The sequence below is a fragment of the Oryx dammah genome, unplaced genomic scaffold (assembly GCF_014754425.2).
Source record: "Oryx dammah isolate SB20612 unplaced genomic scaffold, SCBI_Odam_1.1 HiC_scaffold_12, whole genome shotgun sequence".
Taxonomy (NCBI): domain Eukaryota; kingdom Metazoa; phylum Chordata; class Mammalia; order Artiodactyla; family Bovidae; genus Oryx; species Oryx dammah.
In genome coordinates, this window is record NW_024070196.1 from 51,176,974 (window position 1) to 51,193,297 (window position 16,324).

The window sequence follows — 16,324 nt, forward strand, 5'->3', positions numbered from 1 at the left end:
CAACACCACAGTTCAAAAGCATCAGTTCTTCAGTGCTCAGCCTTCTTCACAGTCCAACTCTCACATCCATACATGACCACAGGGAAAACCATAGCCTTGACTAGATGGACCTTAGTCGGCAAAGTAATGTCTCTGCTTTTGAATGTGCTATCTAGGTTGGTCATAACTTTTCTTCCAAGGAGTAAGCGTCTTTTAATTTCATGGCTGCAATCACCATCTGCAGTGATTTTGGAGCCCCAAAAAATAAAGTCTGACACTGTTTCCACTGTTTCCCCATCTATTTCCCATGAAGTGATGGAACTGGATGCCATGATCTTTGTTTTCTGAATGTTGAACTTTAAGCCAACTTTTTCACTCTCCTCTTTCACTTTCATCAAGAGGCTTTGTAGCTCCTCTTCACTTTCTGCCATAAGGGTGGTATCATCTGCATATCTGAGGTGATTGATATTTCTCCCAGCAATCTTGATTCCAGCTTGTGTTTCTTCCAGTCCAGCATTTCTCATGATGTACTCTGCATATAAGTTAAATAAGCAGGGTGACAATATACAGCCTTGACGTACTCCTTTTCCTATTTGGAACCAGTCTGTTGTTCCATGTCCAGTTCTAACTGTTGCTTCCTGACTTGCATACAGATTTCTCAAGAGGCAGGTTAGGTGGTCTGGTATTCCCATCTCTTTCAGAATTTTCCACAGTTTATTGTGATCCACATAGTCAAAGGCTTTGGCATAGTCAATAAAGCAGAAGTAGATATTTTTCTGGAACTCTCTTGCTTTTACCATGATCCAGCAGATGTTGGCAATTTGATCTCTGGTTCCTCTGCCTTTTCTAAAACCAGCTTGAACATCAGGGAGTTCACGGTTCACGTATTGCTGAAGCCTGGCTTGGAGAATTTTGAGCATTACTTTACTAGCATGTGAGATGAGTGTAATTGTGTGGTAGTTTGAGCATTCTTTGGCATTGCCTTTCTTTGGAATTGGAATGAAAACTGACCTTTTCCAGTCCTGTGGCCACTGCTGAGTTTTCCAAATTTGCTGGCATATTGAGTGCAGCACTTTCACAGCATCATCTTTCAGGATTTGAAATAGCTCAACTGGAATTCCATCACCTCCACTAGCTTTGTTCGTAGTGATGCTTTCTAAGGCCCACTTCACTTCACTTTCCAAGATGTCTGGCTCTAGATTAGTGATCACATCATCATGATTATCTGGGTCGTGAAGATCTTTTTCGTACAGTTCTTCTGTGTATTCTTGCCACCTCTTCTTAATATCTTCTGCTTCTGTTAGGTCCATACCATTTCTGTCCTTTATCGAGCCCATCTTTGCATGAAATGTTCCCTTGGTATCTCTACTTTTCTTGAAGAGATCTCTAGTCTTTCCCACTCTGTTCTTTTCCTCTATTTCTTTGCATTGATCGCTGAAGAAGGCTTTCTTATCTCTTCTTGCTATTCTTTGGAACTCTGCATTTAAATTATTTTCACCTGTTTCTTTTTTATGAATTTTTATTGAAGTATAGTTGATTTATAATGTTGTGTTCATTTCAGATGTACAGCAAAGTGATTCAGTTATAATATATATATTCTTTTTCAGATTCTTCTCCCACCTAGGTTATTAAAAAATATTGAATATAGTTTCCTGTGCTATATAGTAGGTCCTTGTTGTTTGTTTACTTTATATATCACAGTGTGTATATGTTAATCTCAGATTCCTAGTTTATCTCTCTCCCCTCCCCACCTTTTCCCTTTGGTAACCATAAGTTGGCTTTCTATGTCTGTGAGTCTGTTTCTGTTTTGTAATAAGTCCATTTGTATCATTTAATAATTAAATTCACTTATTAATTGTTGTTGCTGAGTTGCTAAGTCATGTCCAACTCTTTGGGATCCCATGGACTGTAGCCCACCAGGGTCCCCTGTCCATACAATTATTTACTATTAATACTTATTATTTATATGCTGCTGCTGCTGCTGCTGCTGCTAAGTCGCTTCAGTCGTGTCCGACTCTGTGAGACCCCATAGACGGCAGCCCACCAGGCTCCCCCATCCCTGGGATTCTCCAGGCAAGAACACTGGAGTGGGTTGCCATTTCCTTCTCCATATTATTTATATATAACATTGTTATATAGTAATATACTATAGTTATGTGCTTATGATAACTGTTACTAAAATTAATTTCACCTGTTCCTTTCTGAATGTGGTCACCAGAAGACTTGAACTTACAAAAGTGGTTCACATTGTATTTCTCTTGAACAGTGCTGTTCCTGAGTGGCTACCAAACCGTGCTCTCTGGAGCTGGCCACGCCTGCCATCCGTGAGCCCAGGAGGCGGTAACATTAGGTATCCTACCCCACAGAAAGGACCAAGCAGACACAAGCTCACTTACTTCTCTCCCATTGTTACAGTCACGTAGTCGGTCACAGCCCGATACACCCGGTCCACACGGAAGCAGCGCAAAATAAGCAACTTCTGGAAAGGGGTGATGTTGATATCGTAACCCAGAGGGAACGGAAACTGCTCCAGGGAATCCAGGTCATACCACTGGGGAAAGCAAAGAATATGCATGGTGGCATCAACTCGGAAATGAGATTGGGCCCCCTTTTTAGGTGAAGGTTCCGAAAGCCTCTGTAAAGGGATGAAATTTACAGGCGATTTTAGGTAGCTCAGTCATTTTTTTTCATCCTCCAAAACTATGAACTTTAGAAAGAAAGGAACTGAGTCTTATTATAACACTGTTGAGTCGTTGAGTCCACAGTGCCCATCAATGGACACAGTCAATCCACAGAGGCTCAGAAAGTGTCTTGGATGAATGGCTGGCTGGACAGATAGATGGATGGATGGATGTATTGGACAGATAGACAAATGGATGGATGGATGGACAGATATTAATAGATAAATGGATGGATGGATGGATGGGTAGACAGATGGACAGATGGATGGATGGATAGATGAAAGGGTGGATAGAGAGGTAAACATAGAGACAGAAAGATGGATGGTTCTCCCACAAAACTGGCTGAACCAGATAAAGGAGGATTCCATCAGGAAGGTGGAGGGCCTTGGCTACCCTCTGCATGAGTCACTCAAAGACATATCTTCTCACTTGTAGGGAGTTAGGCTACAGATTAAGCATGGAGATTGCCAACACGCAAGGAAGGGAAGAAGCAGAAATGGAACATGAGCTCACCTCCTGCCAGACAGTCAGATGTTTCTCCACATCAGCAGGAAGATTCCCAAAGCTGTCCGGAAATACCTCTGATAGAAGCATGATATCTTCCCATCCCTGGTCAGACAGCCAAGCACAGGGCTTGGTTCGTTTGCTTTTCTCCAGGGAAATGTTTCCTAATGACAACAGGAGAGACGTAAACAGCTGACATCAACAGACCAGGAAGTGTAAGCATCTCTGTCCTGGGACTTCTCTTACTTCGGGGGGAAATTCACTTCTCAAAATGGGTTGGAAAGAGAGGGGGGGCATTGGCTTTCTCGTCACTGTCTGTGACTCCAGCCAGGAAGCTCTGAGTGGCTTCCAGTCTCAGGGTGGCCTTAAAGCAGAGCCTGGTTGCTCTAAATTAACTCGAACCATATCTGAGGCTGGAATTGTCAACTGAGATATTTACTAAAGCAGTGCTACTGGAAGTCAGGTTTTAAGGATGGAAAATTACTGTTGTTGTTTAGCGAACAAACTCAGATGCATGTGCACTGTGGGTCCAGGGAGTTGGAAAGCATGATACGAGACAAGCTCATTACCTTTCAAGAAGAAATCTAATTCTTCCTGGGGGACTCTCCCCTCTGCTTGTTCTATCTTGATAGTCATATTGAAAGAAAAAAGTAACTTGTGCCTCTCAAACAACCCTGAAGAGAAACAACAGATGGGTCTGGATAAAATAAATGCATTTAAACACTGGGTTTCTTAAGCACGACTTGCTTAAATTTCAGAGAAATGAGATGAAACACCTCAACTGCACAGTTAGGTGCATTTAGCTGTCTTTGCATTTGGTATCCGTGAATAGCTGAGTGCAAAAACTGACCTAGGGGACTTCCCTGGTAGTCCAGGGGATGGGAGTCTGCCTTCCAGTGGGGATACAGGTTTAATCCTCGGTCAGGAAACCAGGCTCCCGCATGCCATGGGGCAACCTAGCCCACCCATCACAACTAGAGAGAAGTCCACACGCTGCAACTGGAGAAGCCTGCACACCGCAGTGAAGAGCCCTAGCACCACATTTAAGACCCAGCACAGCCAAAAAACAAAAGACACATGAACTCAACTGACAGTCATGCTCAAAGTGCAGTGGGCTGTGACCCTCACTTGTATGTATCAGAAATGGTCATGCCTCTGGGCAGCACTTACCACACCCTCCTGGGAAGAAGAGGGGGGTCCCCAGGCTGATGAAGGGCGGCATGATGGAGGTTCAGAGCCACCTTCTGAACGAAGTGCTAGTCAGTTACCCAAAACTCAAAGCAAAAGCTCTTACAGAAGAAAAGATGCTATTAGCAAACATTCTATGAAGGGTCAGAGAGTGAATTATCTTGGCTCTGCAGGCTAGACAGTCTCTGTCATAACTAGTCAACTCTGCCACTGTACTGTGAAAGCTAATATGGACAGATATGTATAGAAATGGGTATGGCTGTGTGCCAATAAAACTTTATTTACAAAAGCATACAGTGGGCCAGATTTGGCCAGTCTCTATTACAGAGTAGGCTCATTCCATCAACAGACTATGAATAGGAAGATGCAAAACAAGAGTTCTTTTTTTTTTTAACCAGAAAAAAATATGTCCTGGAAAAAAAAAAGTGTAAGTCAAAATCTGAGATTTGAATTCTACTTTATATGTGTTAGAATTTTTTAACCAGAAAAAAATATGACCTGGAAAAAAAAGTATAAGTCAAAATCTGAGATTTGAATTCTACTTTATATGTGTTAGAAGGGTTGGTTACTTAAGTGAGACCTATAGGAACAATGCTGCTGCTAAGTCGCTTCAGTCGTGTCCGACTTTGTGCGACCCCATAGACGGCAGCCCACCAGGCTCCCCTGTCCCTGGGATTCTCCAGGCAAGAACACTAGAGTGGGTTGCCATTTCCTTCTCCAGTGCATGAAAGTGAAAAGTGAAAGTGAAGTCGCACAGTCATGTCCGACTCTTTGAGACCCCAGGGACTGCAGCCCACCAGCCCCCTCCATCCATGGGATTTTCCAGGCAAGAGTACTGGAGTAGGGTGCCATTGCCTTCTCCCATAGGAACAATAGTCCTCAACATTTTTCCTGCCTAACTGGTAGGAGCTGAATTGTGTCTCCTGAAAATCTATAAGTTGAAGCCCTAATCCCCCATACCTCAGAATTGGAGGCAGGACTTCTAAGAGGTGATTAGGCTACTCAGCCGTTAAAAAAAAAAAGAGCACAATAACAGTATTTGCAGTGACATGGATGGACCTAGGGATTGCCATCCTGAATGAAGTAAGTTAGACAGAGACAGACAAATATCACATGAGAGCACTTCTATATGAAATCTAAAAAATGGTGCCAATGAACCTACTTACAAATCAGGACATGCGCCACAGATATAGAAAACAAACTTATGGTTACCAAGGGGGAAAGGAGGTGGGGAGGGATAAATTGGGAGATTGGGATGGACATACACATACATTTATAAAATGGCTTCTCAGGTGCTGCTAACGGCAAAGAACCCACCTGCTGATGCAGGAGACATAAGAGACGTGGGTTCGCTCCCTGGGTCAGGAAGATCCCCTGGAGGGGGGAATGGCAACTAATTCCAGTATTCTTGCCTGGAGAATCCCCATGGACAGAGAAGCCTAGAGGGCTACAGTCAATAGGGTCGCAAAGAGTTGGACACAACTGAAGAAACTTAACATGCACACAGGCATGTATAAAATAGATAACTAATAAGGACCTCCTGTCTAGCACAGGGAACTCTACTCAATACTCTGTAATGACCTATGTGCAAACAGAATCATAAAAAGTGGATATATGCAACTGATTCACTTGGCCGTAACCTGAAACTAACACAGCATTGTATAGCTACTGTACGCCAATAAACATGAATAAAAAAAATAAAATGAGGCATTCAGGGTGGGTCCTCACCCAATCTGACTGGTGTTCCTATAAGAAGAAAACATTTGGACACACAGACAGATACACAGGGCACATTGGTCCTAATCATTGCAAAGAGGTACTTACCTGTACAGCCATAGTTATAGATGTTGAAGGTCAATGTGTCCATAATGTTCTTCAGTCGCTTCATAAGAATGGAGTCAGGCAGAGACTTCTTGAGCGACAAGCCGAAGACCTCCAGAAAGGCAATCAGGGAGTACTGGTACATGGAGTTGACCAGCGCCATCTCCGACAGCACGAAGAACAGGATGGCCCCCCTCCGGGCGGCAGGCCGGTACCCGTCCCGCAGCCGGTCGATGTCCAGGGCTGTCTTCTCCGCCAGCTTGAGCTTCTCTGATACCTAAAGAAGAGGCGCACGTTGCCACTTACGGCCATAACCAGGAAGACTTACGAACTAGGGGCAAAAAGTAAGAAGCCTGGAGTGAGGGAGAGGGTGGCAGCCAAGAAGCCCAGGAGGTGCTCATAGGAAGGGCTCCCACCCTCTTTCGAGGTGTAGATAGGTGTCTGTGGCTTGACTCCTACGGCCCTGTGCCCCCTTCTTCTAATAACCGTCCCTGAGTTTGATTTTGAGACACGATTTCCTTTTATTCATATGTGGGGCTCAACCCCATCTCTAGGAAAGCAGCATGCGATTCAGGTCCCACTAATCCACACGCGGCATCCCAAGGCCATGGGAGTGATTTGGGGTGATCATGTGATGTAGAAGATTCTCACTCTTCTCTTCAGGGAAAGTAAAGGGACAGACCCAGCCTGTGACCATGAGGGAAGCTTGCCTCCACAGGGAGGCAGAGAAGGAAGCCAACACAGCAGAAAGTCCAGCCCAGAAATGGAGAAATGCTGTGTCTTAATGATATTTGGAGTCCTGGATCCAGCCCTGCCTGAAGCCCTTCTGGACTTTCCTATTTTCTAAGAAGATAAATTCTCTTTGGACTTAAGATAAGTGGGGCTGGGTTTTCTATCACTCTTGACTAAAAGAGGTTGACCTGAGGAAGAGGGGTCCCTGGGAACACCCCTGGGACTCCAGGGCCAGGATGGAAGTATTTTGCCTCCATTGCAGTTCATACCTCCATAGCTTTGGACTTGGTCTCCTCCAGGGTCTGCACCAGCTCCACGTTGTCCAGCATGTTCCCCGTGGAGGTGGCCAGCTCCCGGAGGAGGGAGTCCTCCAAGTCCTTCAGAAGGTTCTTGTTCTCACTCGTCTCCTGGATAAGGTGCTCCCTCTGCTCCTCCAGCTCTCGCCTCTCGTAGGCCACCAGCACGCTCAGCAGCTGGTCTTCCAGGCCTTTCAGTGTGACTGTGGGGGACAGAGGGAGGCCCTTTACTGCCGTCCCCCCAACAAGCTGGTCCCTGTGTGTTCTCCCCTTCACAGTGGCACCTGGGATGACAGGAGGGTGGGCCCAGCATCTCAGGAACATGAAAACTCACTCTTCTATCAAAACCATTCTTAAGGGAGGTTCAAGAGGGAAGGATATATGTACACCTATGGCTGATTCATGTTGATGTTTGATAGAAACCAACTCAATTATCCTTCAGTTAAAAAATAAATTAATTTAAAAACATTTTAAAGCCCCAAGTGAAAAATATTGGACAGATTGAAACAGAGCTGCTGTTACATGGAGAGGTGAACAGCGAGAGAGATGATACATTAAGATCAAATTCGGGGCTCCTACACTTGGGGGGACCCTTGCTGAAAGCACAACCCAATTTTTTTGGCCATACCTCATGGCTTGTGGGTACTCAGTTCCCCAATCAGGGATCGAACCCAAGCCCTTGGCAGTGAAAGCGCCCAGTCCCAACCACTGGGCTGCCAGGGAATCCCCTAAAGCCTGCGTAAACTTGATAAACCCATCTAGGAACCTGTGTGACCATCTAGAAAATGTGGATGATGACGTTTGATTCCTAACAGAATTCAACTGAGAGGAAGAAGGAAACCTAAAACCAAGCCATATATTTAAATACACAAACAGAGAGTAGCTTTCTGCCCCAGCAGAGAGGGGTCTCACCTGGCTCCGAGTGTGAATGTCTGAGTCCTGTGGTCCAGACTTATCACGTCTCAAGACACATAACTCATTGCCTTCTGCAGGGCCCCAGAACCTTCTAGATGTTCTTTCCTCATTAAGAACTTCTAGGCGTGTGTGCTCAGTTGCTCAGTCATGTCCAACTCTTTGCAGCTCCATGGACTATAGCCCACCAGGCTCCTCTGTCCATGGGATTTCCCAGGCAAGAATACTGGAGTGGGTTGCCATTTCCTTCCCCAAGGGATCTTCCCAGCCCAGGAATCGAACCCAGGTCTCCTGCATTGTGGCAGGTTCTTTACCTGCTAAGCCACTGGGGAAGCCCAAGAACTGAAGGGCTGACCATGAAAGATGTGACCTGGAGAATGATTCACAACGAAATGAAGTCCCATGAGAGCCTCCAGCTCTGACTGTGTCTCCACCTAAATTTGACAGTGACCTTCTGTACATCCTTACCAGTATAATTGATCACCATGGCTTTCCCAAACACGGAAGGGCTGTATCTGGGGTTGGCCAGCTTGGTGTTCAGATACAGTCTGAAATTCGAATCATAGTCCACTTCCTTGTCTCCCAGAATGATAAACTGCCGTCCTTGGGAGACCTTGATGTTTTTTTCCAAGACATTGTCAATCACAGGGTCGATGTACTCATCCACATCGTGGAACAGGAAGGGGGTCCCATACTTTATGGACATTTCCAGCTGCTTGAGGAAGTCAGGGTCATTAAAGGATGCCACCTGCAAGGGAGGGAAGGCAAAGGCTGAGAATCAGCTGACTTGCCAAATTCAAGGGGGAAAAAAAAATCCCTGGAGGTGGCAGTGGATGTGTGAGCACCTTGCAGGGAGGCAGAGAGGAAAACAGAAGAGGGACAGAAGCAGGGTGTGGAACCCATATAAACCCAGAAATCCATGAGGGTCAGGCTCCGAGCAGCCTCATTCGAAAGCATAGTTCAGCAGCCAAAGGCGATTAGGAGAGGGCTTCCCCAGTGGTCCAGTGATTAAGAATCCACCTTCTGGGCTTCCCCGGTTGCTCAGTGGTAAAGAATCCACTTGCCAAGGCAGGAGACACGGGTTCAATCCCTGATCCAGGAATAACCCACATGCTGTGGAGCAACTAAGCCTATGCTCCACAGCTACTGAGCCTGCAGTCTAGATCCCCGGAGCCACAGCTCCTGAAGCCCCCACACCCTAGAGCCTGTGCAGTGCAAGAGAAGCCATTGCGATCAGAAGCCCGTGTACCCCAGCTAGAGAGGAGCCACCTCTGGCCGCAGCTAGAGCAAAGCCCACGCAGCAGTGAAGACCCAGCACAGCCAAAAAAACAAAGTGATCAGGAGAGAATCTCATCGCATTTCTCAGAAAACCTCACAGAGTCCAAACACTGAGCCCACAAAATGCAAAAAATGTTTGCATTAATCTTCTCTCTTTTATTCCCTTCCCTCCAAACCTTGCAACTGCTTCCTGATCTCTTTCCTCAAAGCATCTGTAAAGACTCTTCCTCTATTCCAGCCCCTGGGGCTTCCTCTTCCCTTCCTTTCTACCCTATTTTATTACTTTGGTGTACTTAGCCTCTCACCCCATAAGTTGAACCCTCCCTCTTTAAGACATAGGATGGGAGCTGCTGCTGCTTCTGCTAAGTCGCTTCAGTCGTGTCCGACTCTGTGCGACCCCATAGACGGCAGCCCACCAGGCTCCTCCATCCATGGGATTCTCCAGGCAAGAGTACTGGAGTCGGGTGCCATTGCCTTCTCTGTAGGATGGGAGACTTCCCTGGTAATCCAGTGCATAAGAATCCACGTGCCATTGCAGGGGACACGGGTTTGATCCCTGGCCTGGAAAGATGCCCCATGACGCAGGGCAACTAAGTCCATGTGCCACAACTACTAAGCCCTTGCTCTAGAGCCTGCAAGTGGCAACAGCTGAAACCCACAAGCCCTAGAGCCCATGCTCCACAACAAGAGGAGCCACAGCAATGAGAAGCCTACACAGCGCAACTGGAGAGTAGCCCCTGCTCACCGCATCTGGAGAAGGCTCTCAGGCAGCAATAAAGACTCAGTGCAGCCCAAAATGAATAGATAAAATAAGAGCTATAGTATCTATTTTTTATAAAAGGCAATGGGAATAGGAGTAAGACTGGGGGCTAGGAGTGGGCTGGCAATTGCAAAACTCTCTGGCAGACTCAGGGAAGAGGGATGTCAAGAAATATTCTTGCATTAATGATACTTATCCCACAATAGCTATATGTGAAGTTTAGAGACAGATGTTCCCCTGACCTTGGGATGCTTCTTCTAAATGCATGTACATACCAGGAAGCAAGACCAGAAAAAATAAGGACAAGATTTTTTAAAAAATCATGAATTTGTTCATTATTTCAGTAATTGAGCCCCAGTGATTTCACCCAAGAAAATTAAAAACACATGCCCACAAAAAACTTGCACATGAATGTTCACAGCAGCACTATTCAGGACAGCCATAGAGTAGAAAAAACACAAGTATCCATCAGCTGATATGGAGATAAACAGTCTGTGGTCCATCCATGCAATGGACTACTATTAAGCCCTGAGAAGGAGTGAAGTACTGTTACACACTACAGTACGTGTTGATTAAGTGTTTGGAAACACCATGGTTACTGCTTAACACATATCTTGGAGACAAAATGCATCCCTCAAACATTTATCGAGTCCCCTGTTAGATCCTGGGTTCTGCTGAGCCCTGGACTTGAACAAAGTCTTTTTAAAATGTTGGATTTGCTAAGCAGGGAAAATGAACTTTGAAAAACATGTTGCTAAGTGAAAGAAGACAGTCACAAAAGGCCACAGGCTGTATGATCCCATTCACTGGAAATGCCCGGAATACACAAATCTATAGAGATGCATAATATATCAGTGGTTGTCAGAGGCTGGGGGTGGGTGAGTGGGCAGGAGGGGAAATGAACGTTTGGGAGGTGGTGATGGCTAAAGGAGAAGGGGACGACCAAGGATGAGAGGGCTGGATGGCATCACTGACTCGATGGACGTGAGTCTGAGTGAACTCCAGGAGTTGGTGATGGACAGGGAGGCCTGGCGTGCTGCGATTCATGGGGTCACAAGGAGTCAGACATGACTGAGCGATTGAACTGAACTGAACTGATGGCTAAAGGACACAGTATCTTTTGGGGGGAGTGATAAAAACTGGTCCCAGTGATTGTTACACAACTTGGTGTGAAATATACTAAAACCCACAGAACTGTATGCTTCCAATGGGGGGATTGTATGGTAGGCAAATTTTGCAAGCCCCTCCCCTGTCCTCCAAAAAGAAAGTGATCAAGGCCTCCCAGCCCTGCACTGCTTTGGCAAGATACAAAATGAATAAAGTACTGCTTTTGCCTGCACGTGGAACAACAGACTGGTTCCACATCGGGAAAGGAGTACATTAAGGCTGTCACCCTGCTTAGTTAACTTATATGCAGAATACATCATGCGAAATGCTGGGCTGGATGAAGCACAAGCTGGAATCAGGATTACCAGGAGAAATACTCAGATGACATTATCCTATGGCAGAAAGCAAAAAAGAACTAAAGAGCCTCTTGAAGAAAGTGAAAGAGGAGTGAAAAAGTTGGCTTAAAACTCAACATTCAGAAAACTAAGATCATGGTATCCGGGTCCCATCACTTCATGGCAAATAGATGGGGAAACAATGGAAACAGTGACAGACTTTATTTTGGGGGCTCCAAACTCACTGCAGATGATGATTGCAGCCATGAAATTAAAAGATGTTTGCTCCTTGGAAGAAAAGCTATAACCAACCTAGACAGCATATTAAAAAGCAGAGACATCACTTTGCCAACAAAGGTCTGTCTAGTCAAGGCTATGGTTTTTCCAGTAGTTATGTATGGATGTGAGAGTTGGACTATAAAGAAAGCTAAGCGCTGAAGAATTGATACTTTTGAACCATGGTGTTGGAGAAGACTTGAGAGTTCCTTGGACTGCAAAGAGATCAAACCAGTCAATCCTAAAGGAAATCAGTCCTGAATATTCATTGGAAGGACTGATGCTGAAGCTGAAACTCCAATACTTTGGCCACCTGATTAGAACTGGAAAAGACCCTGATGCTGGGAAAGATTGAAGGCGGGAGGAGAAGGGGACGACAGAGGATGCGATGGTTGGATGGCATCACTGACTCGATGGACATGAGTTTGAGCAAGCTCCAGGAGCTGGTGATAGACAGGGGAGCCTGGCGTGCTGCAGTCCATGGGTCTCGAAGAGTCGGACATGAGTGAGTGATGGAACTGACTGAACTGGCTTTGCCTTTAGGTTGCTCACAGCCTGGGAGGCAACATAAAGGGCAAAGAAAGTGTTAGTCACTCAGTCGTGTCCGACTCTTTGTGATCCCATCGACTGTAGCCCGCCAGGCTCCTCTGTCCATGGGATTTGCCAGGTAAGAATACTGCAGTGGGTTGCCATGCCCTCCTCCAGGGGATTTCCCAACCCAGGGATTGAACCTGGGTCTCCTGTAGTACAGGCAGATTCTTTACTGTCTGAGCCACCAGGGTCAGATTCAAGGTGGTTCACAAGCCACCCTCCAAGACTCAATGGGGTGGAGGGCCCAGGAAGAGGACAGTCTGCTTGGGGCCTCGGGATGGTGGCATTTCAGCTTGGCCTTGCTGGAGGCTCGGGAATACTGGGGAGAACAGAGCTGGGCCCCAGGGCAGCAGGAGGGCGAGGACATGGTGGGAGGGGGCAGCCATACCCGCAGGTTGTTCTTCTCCTCTTTTCTCTTTATCCAGTTGAGGGCCTGCTGCTGGGGGTCGATGCAGAGGGGGAAGCGGCTGGCCCGGGTGGTGAGGATGCCATTCTGAACCGAGAGCTCATCAGGGGGCAGCCCCTGGGAGCCCCACCTGGAAGGGACAGCGACAGGGGAAATGGGGACTTTTCTGGCTGAGTTGTGAACTGACCGGGAGCATCCAAATCGGGGGAGCTGGGCTCTCAGCCACTCCCTGCAGTCTCTGTGAAGGCGGGTCAGGCAGACACACCATCAGCTCTGCACACTGCCCCAAGGCTCCCCTGGTCCTCCCAGCTCGGGGTCACCCTCACCTGCTGATCTCCACGTCGTCCGTGAGCAGGTTCTCCAGTCGGAAGGGCTGGCTCAGGGGTATCCCCCTCTCCAGGATGTCGTTCTGCCACACCTGGTTGACCATCTCATCCCGGAATTCCCACGTGAAGGCACCCTCATAGCTCAGGAAGGCTGCGCACAGCAGGCAGTCACCCAGCAATTTCACCCGCCGGTGCATCAGCTCATCCAAATCATTCAGCCACCTGGCACAGGAGACGGGAGGCAGGGGCTACCCTGAGTCATCACCTTCCGGCACAACCCAAAGGAACCTTCTAGAAGAACCAGTCTGACATATGGCCAGGAGGAGGCTCTCCAGAAGGAAACATTTCCTGAGATACTCTTCTTGTTGAGAACAGAGATCATTGGCTCACTTCGCCAGCTCCCCGCCTAGTGAACCCAATGTTTTCAAAGGCTTTGTTCAATCCCAGGTGCTCAGCAGAACCCAGCATCTAACAAGGGCCTTGATAAATGTTTGGGGGATACATTTGGTCTCAAAGATATGCATTAAGTTGTAATCAAATTGCTTCCAAATGCCTAACCAATAGCTTATAAACATGCCAGCAGAGCATCAGCCCCTATCCTACTGGGTGACAAAATTCTGACCAAGAAAAAAGAAAGCAGGTGTTTCATTTGGCCTCTTCTGGTGAGCGGCCAAAGTCTTCTAGATTTTATTTGTTAGTGTTTATTTGGCTGTGCCTAGTCTTCATTGCAGCACATGGGGTCTTCCCGATCTTCATCAGGCCATGGGATTTTGGGGGGCATGGGAACTCTTCAGTTCGTGGCATGTGGGATCTAGTTCCCTGACCAGGGATGGAACCCGAAAGAAAGAAAGCACCTAGTCGTGTCTGACTCTTACGACCTCACGGACTGTAGCCCGCCAGGCTCCTCTGTCCATGAAATTCTCCAGGCAAGAATACTGAAGTGTGTTGTCATTTTCTTCTCTAGAGGAACTTCCCGACCCAGGAACTGAACCTGGGTTTCCCACATTGCCAGCAGATGCTTTACCAACTGACCTGCACAGGAAGCTATGTGGGATGGAACCCGGGCCCCCTGCATTGGGAGCATGGAGCCTTAGCCACTAAACCACCAGGGAAGCCCTTCTAGATTTTAGACATATTGAAAATGGTTTGTTTCCCACAAGCAACCAATATTTTCCAGCGTTTTCCATACATTTTTACAGGTTTCAGGTTAGAAACTGCAACACGTCCAGTGGACCATCTATGGCCCAGTGATCCTCTTGCCCATAAGCATCAAACAGCTCCACCTGCTTAAAAGTGAAGGTCAGGAGTGAACCAGCCACAAGGGGCACCAGCAACAGAGAAGGTCCTCCTCCAGACTGGTCCAGAAGGGACTTGGGGTTAAAGGTCATCGAGAAACAAACATTCTGTTCAGTTTGGAGATTCCTTAAAAAACTGGAAATAGAACTGCCATATAACCCAGCAATCCCACTACTGGGCATACACACTGAGGAAACCAGAATTGAAAGAGACACGTGTACCCCAGTGTTCCTTGCATCAGTGTTTATAATAGCCAGGACATGGAAGCAACCTGGATGTCCACTGGCAGACAAATGGATAAGAAAGCTGTGATACATATACACAGTGGAATATTGCTCAGCCATTAAAAAGAATACATTTGAATCAGTACTAATGAGGTGGATGAAACTGGAGCCTATTATACAGAGTGAAGGAAGTCAGAAAGAAAAACACCAATACAGTATACTAATGCATATATATGGAATTTAGAAAGATGGTAACAATGACCCTATATGCGAGGCCGCAAAAGAGACACAGATGTATAGAACAGTCTTTTGGACTCTGTGGGAGAAGGCAAGGGTGGGATGATCTGAGAGAATAGCATTGAAACATGTATATTATCATATGTGAAACAGCTTGCCAGTCCAGGTTTGATGCATGAGGCAGGGTGCTCAGGGCTGGTGCACCGGGATGACCCTGAAGGATGGGATGGGGAGGGAGGTGGGTTCAGGATGGGGAACACATGTACACGGAGAACACATGTACACCCATGGCGGATTCATGTCAATGTATGGCAAAAACCACTACAATATTGTAAAGTAATTAGCCTCCAATTAAAATTAAAAAAAAGAAACAAACATTCCCAGGCTCCAGGGCACTAGTTTCTCTGTGTCTCCACTGCTGCACTGCCTCTACTTAACAGTCATTCAGTAAATAACACTAGAGACCTAATTTTAAAAGAAGATATATATATATATGAGACTTCCCTGGTGGTGCGGTGGTTAAAACTTTGACTTTCAAGGGGGTTCAGTCCCTGGTCAAGGTACGAGGATCCCACATGCTTCATGGCCAAAACACCAAAACATAAAATAGAAGCAATATTGTAACAAATTTAATCTAGACTTTAAACATCAAAAAAATCTTAATTAAAAAAAAAATCTATAAAACAGGCATCATCCACCTTAGACATGATAATAGTAAAATCAGAACTTTTTCATATGGTTTTCAGCTCAAAATGCAGTGTGGAATAAAGATTCCATATGGCGAGAAATTCTGTTGCTGATGTTCACTCACAAACCACAAAGTTTTCAGACTTTCCCTGGTGGTCCAGTGGTTAAGACTCTGTGCTTGCAATGCAGGGGGCCTTGGGTCGATCAACGGTCAGGGAACTGGATCCCAAATACCACAACTAAGACCCAGTGCAACCAAGAAACAAACAAATAAATATTAATTTTTAAAGAATCCCCTCAAAGTGTGGCTTAGAGCCACTTAGCAGGAGGGCCCATTACTCAGGCTGACCTGACATTCTCTGAGCCCAGCCCCGAGATGAGCTTGTCAGCCGCGATCAGCCGTCTCTCCATGATCTCGGCTTCCTCTTGCAGCTTCTGCTTCTCCAGTATGGCCGCCTCATATTTGGCCCCCAGAGCTTCCAGTTCCCTCTGGATCGCTGCCAGCTCATTCTGGATCTTCTCCAGCTCACGTTTGGTAAGGTAAAAATTCCGCTCCAGCCTGGCCACCTAAGTGAAGACAATTTCCAAAACAGTGGGCAAAAGAACAGTTGTGAGGTGGGGATAAGACAGTCTCACACCTGGCTTATGTCCACCTGCATTTTTTTTTTTTTTTGGCCCTGCCATACAG

General features: G+C 46.5%; 1 protein-coding gene across 1 annotated transcript in view; it reads right to left on the reverse strand.

The window, feature by feature from the left end:
• The window catches only part of DNAH10 (dynein axonemal heavy chain 10), a 158,111-nt gene that overhangs the window by 11,787 nt on the left and 130,000 nt on the right, over positions 1 to 16,324 (reverse strand). The window contains exons 60-68 of the mRNA XM_040250606.1: positions 15,986 to 16,203; positions 13,193 to 13,414; positions 12,849 to 12,996; positions 8,582 to 8,861; positions 7,175 to 7,404; positions 6,177 to 6,450; positions 3,734 to 3,838; positions 3,174 to 3,328; positions 2,376 to 2,530 (exon numbers count right to left, since the gene is read on the reverse strand). Coding sequence (XP_040106540.1) covers positions 2,376 to 2,530; positions 3,174 to 3,328; positions 3,734 to 3,838; positions 6,177 to 6,450; positions 7,175 to 7,404; positions 8,582 to 8,861; positions 12,849 to 12,996; positions 13,193 to 13,414; positions 15,986 to 16,203 — 1,787 coding nt within the window. The remainder of the gene's footprint in view (positions 1 to 2,375; positions 2,531 to 3,173; positions 3,329 to 3,733; positions 3,839 to 6,176; positions 6,451 to 7,174; positions 7,405 to 8,581; positions 8,862 to 12,848; positions 12,997 to 13,192; positions 13,415 to 15,985; positions 16,204 to 16,324) is intronic.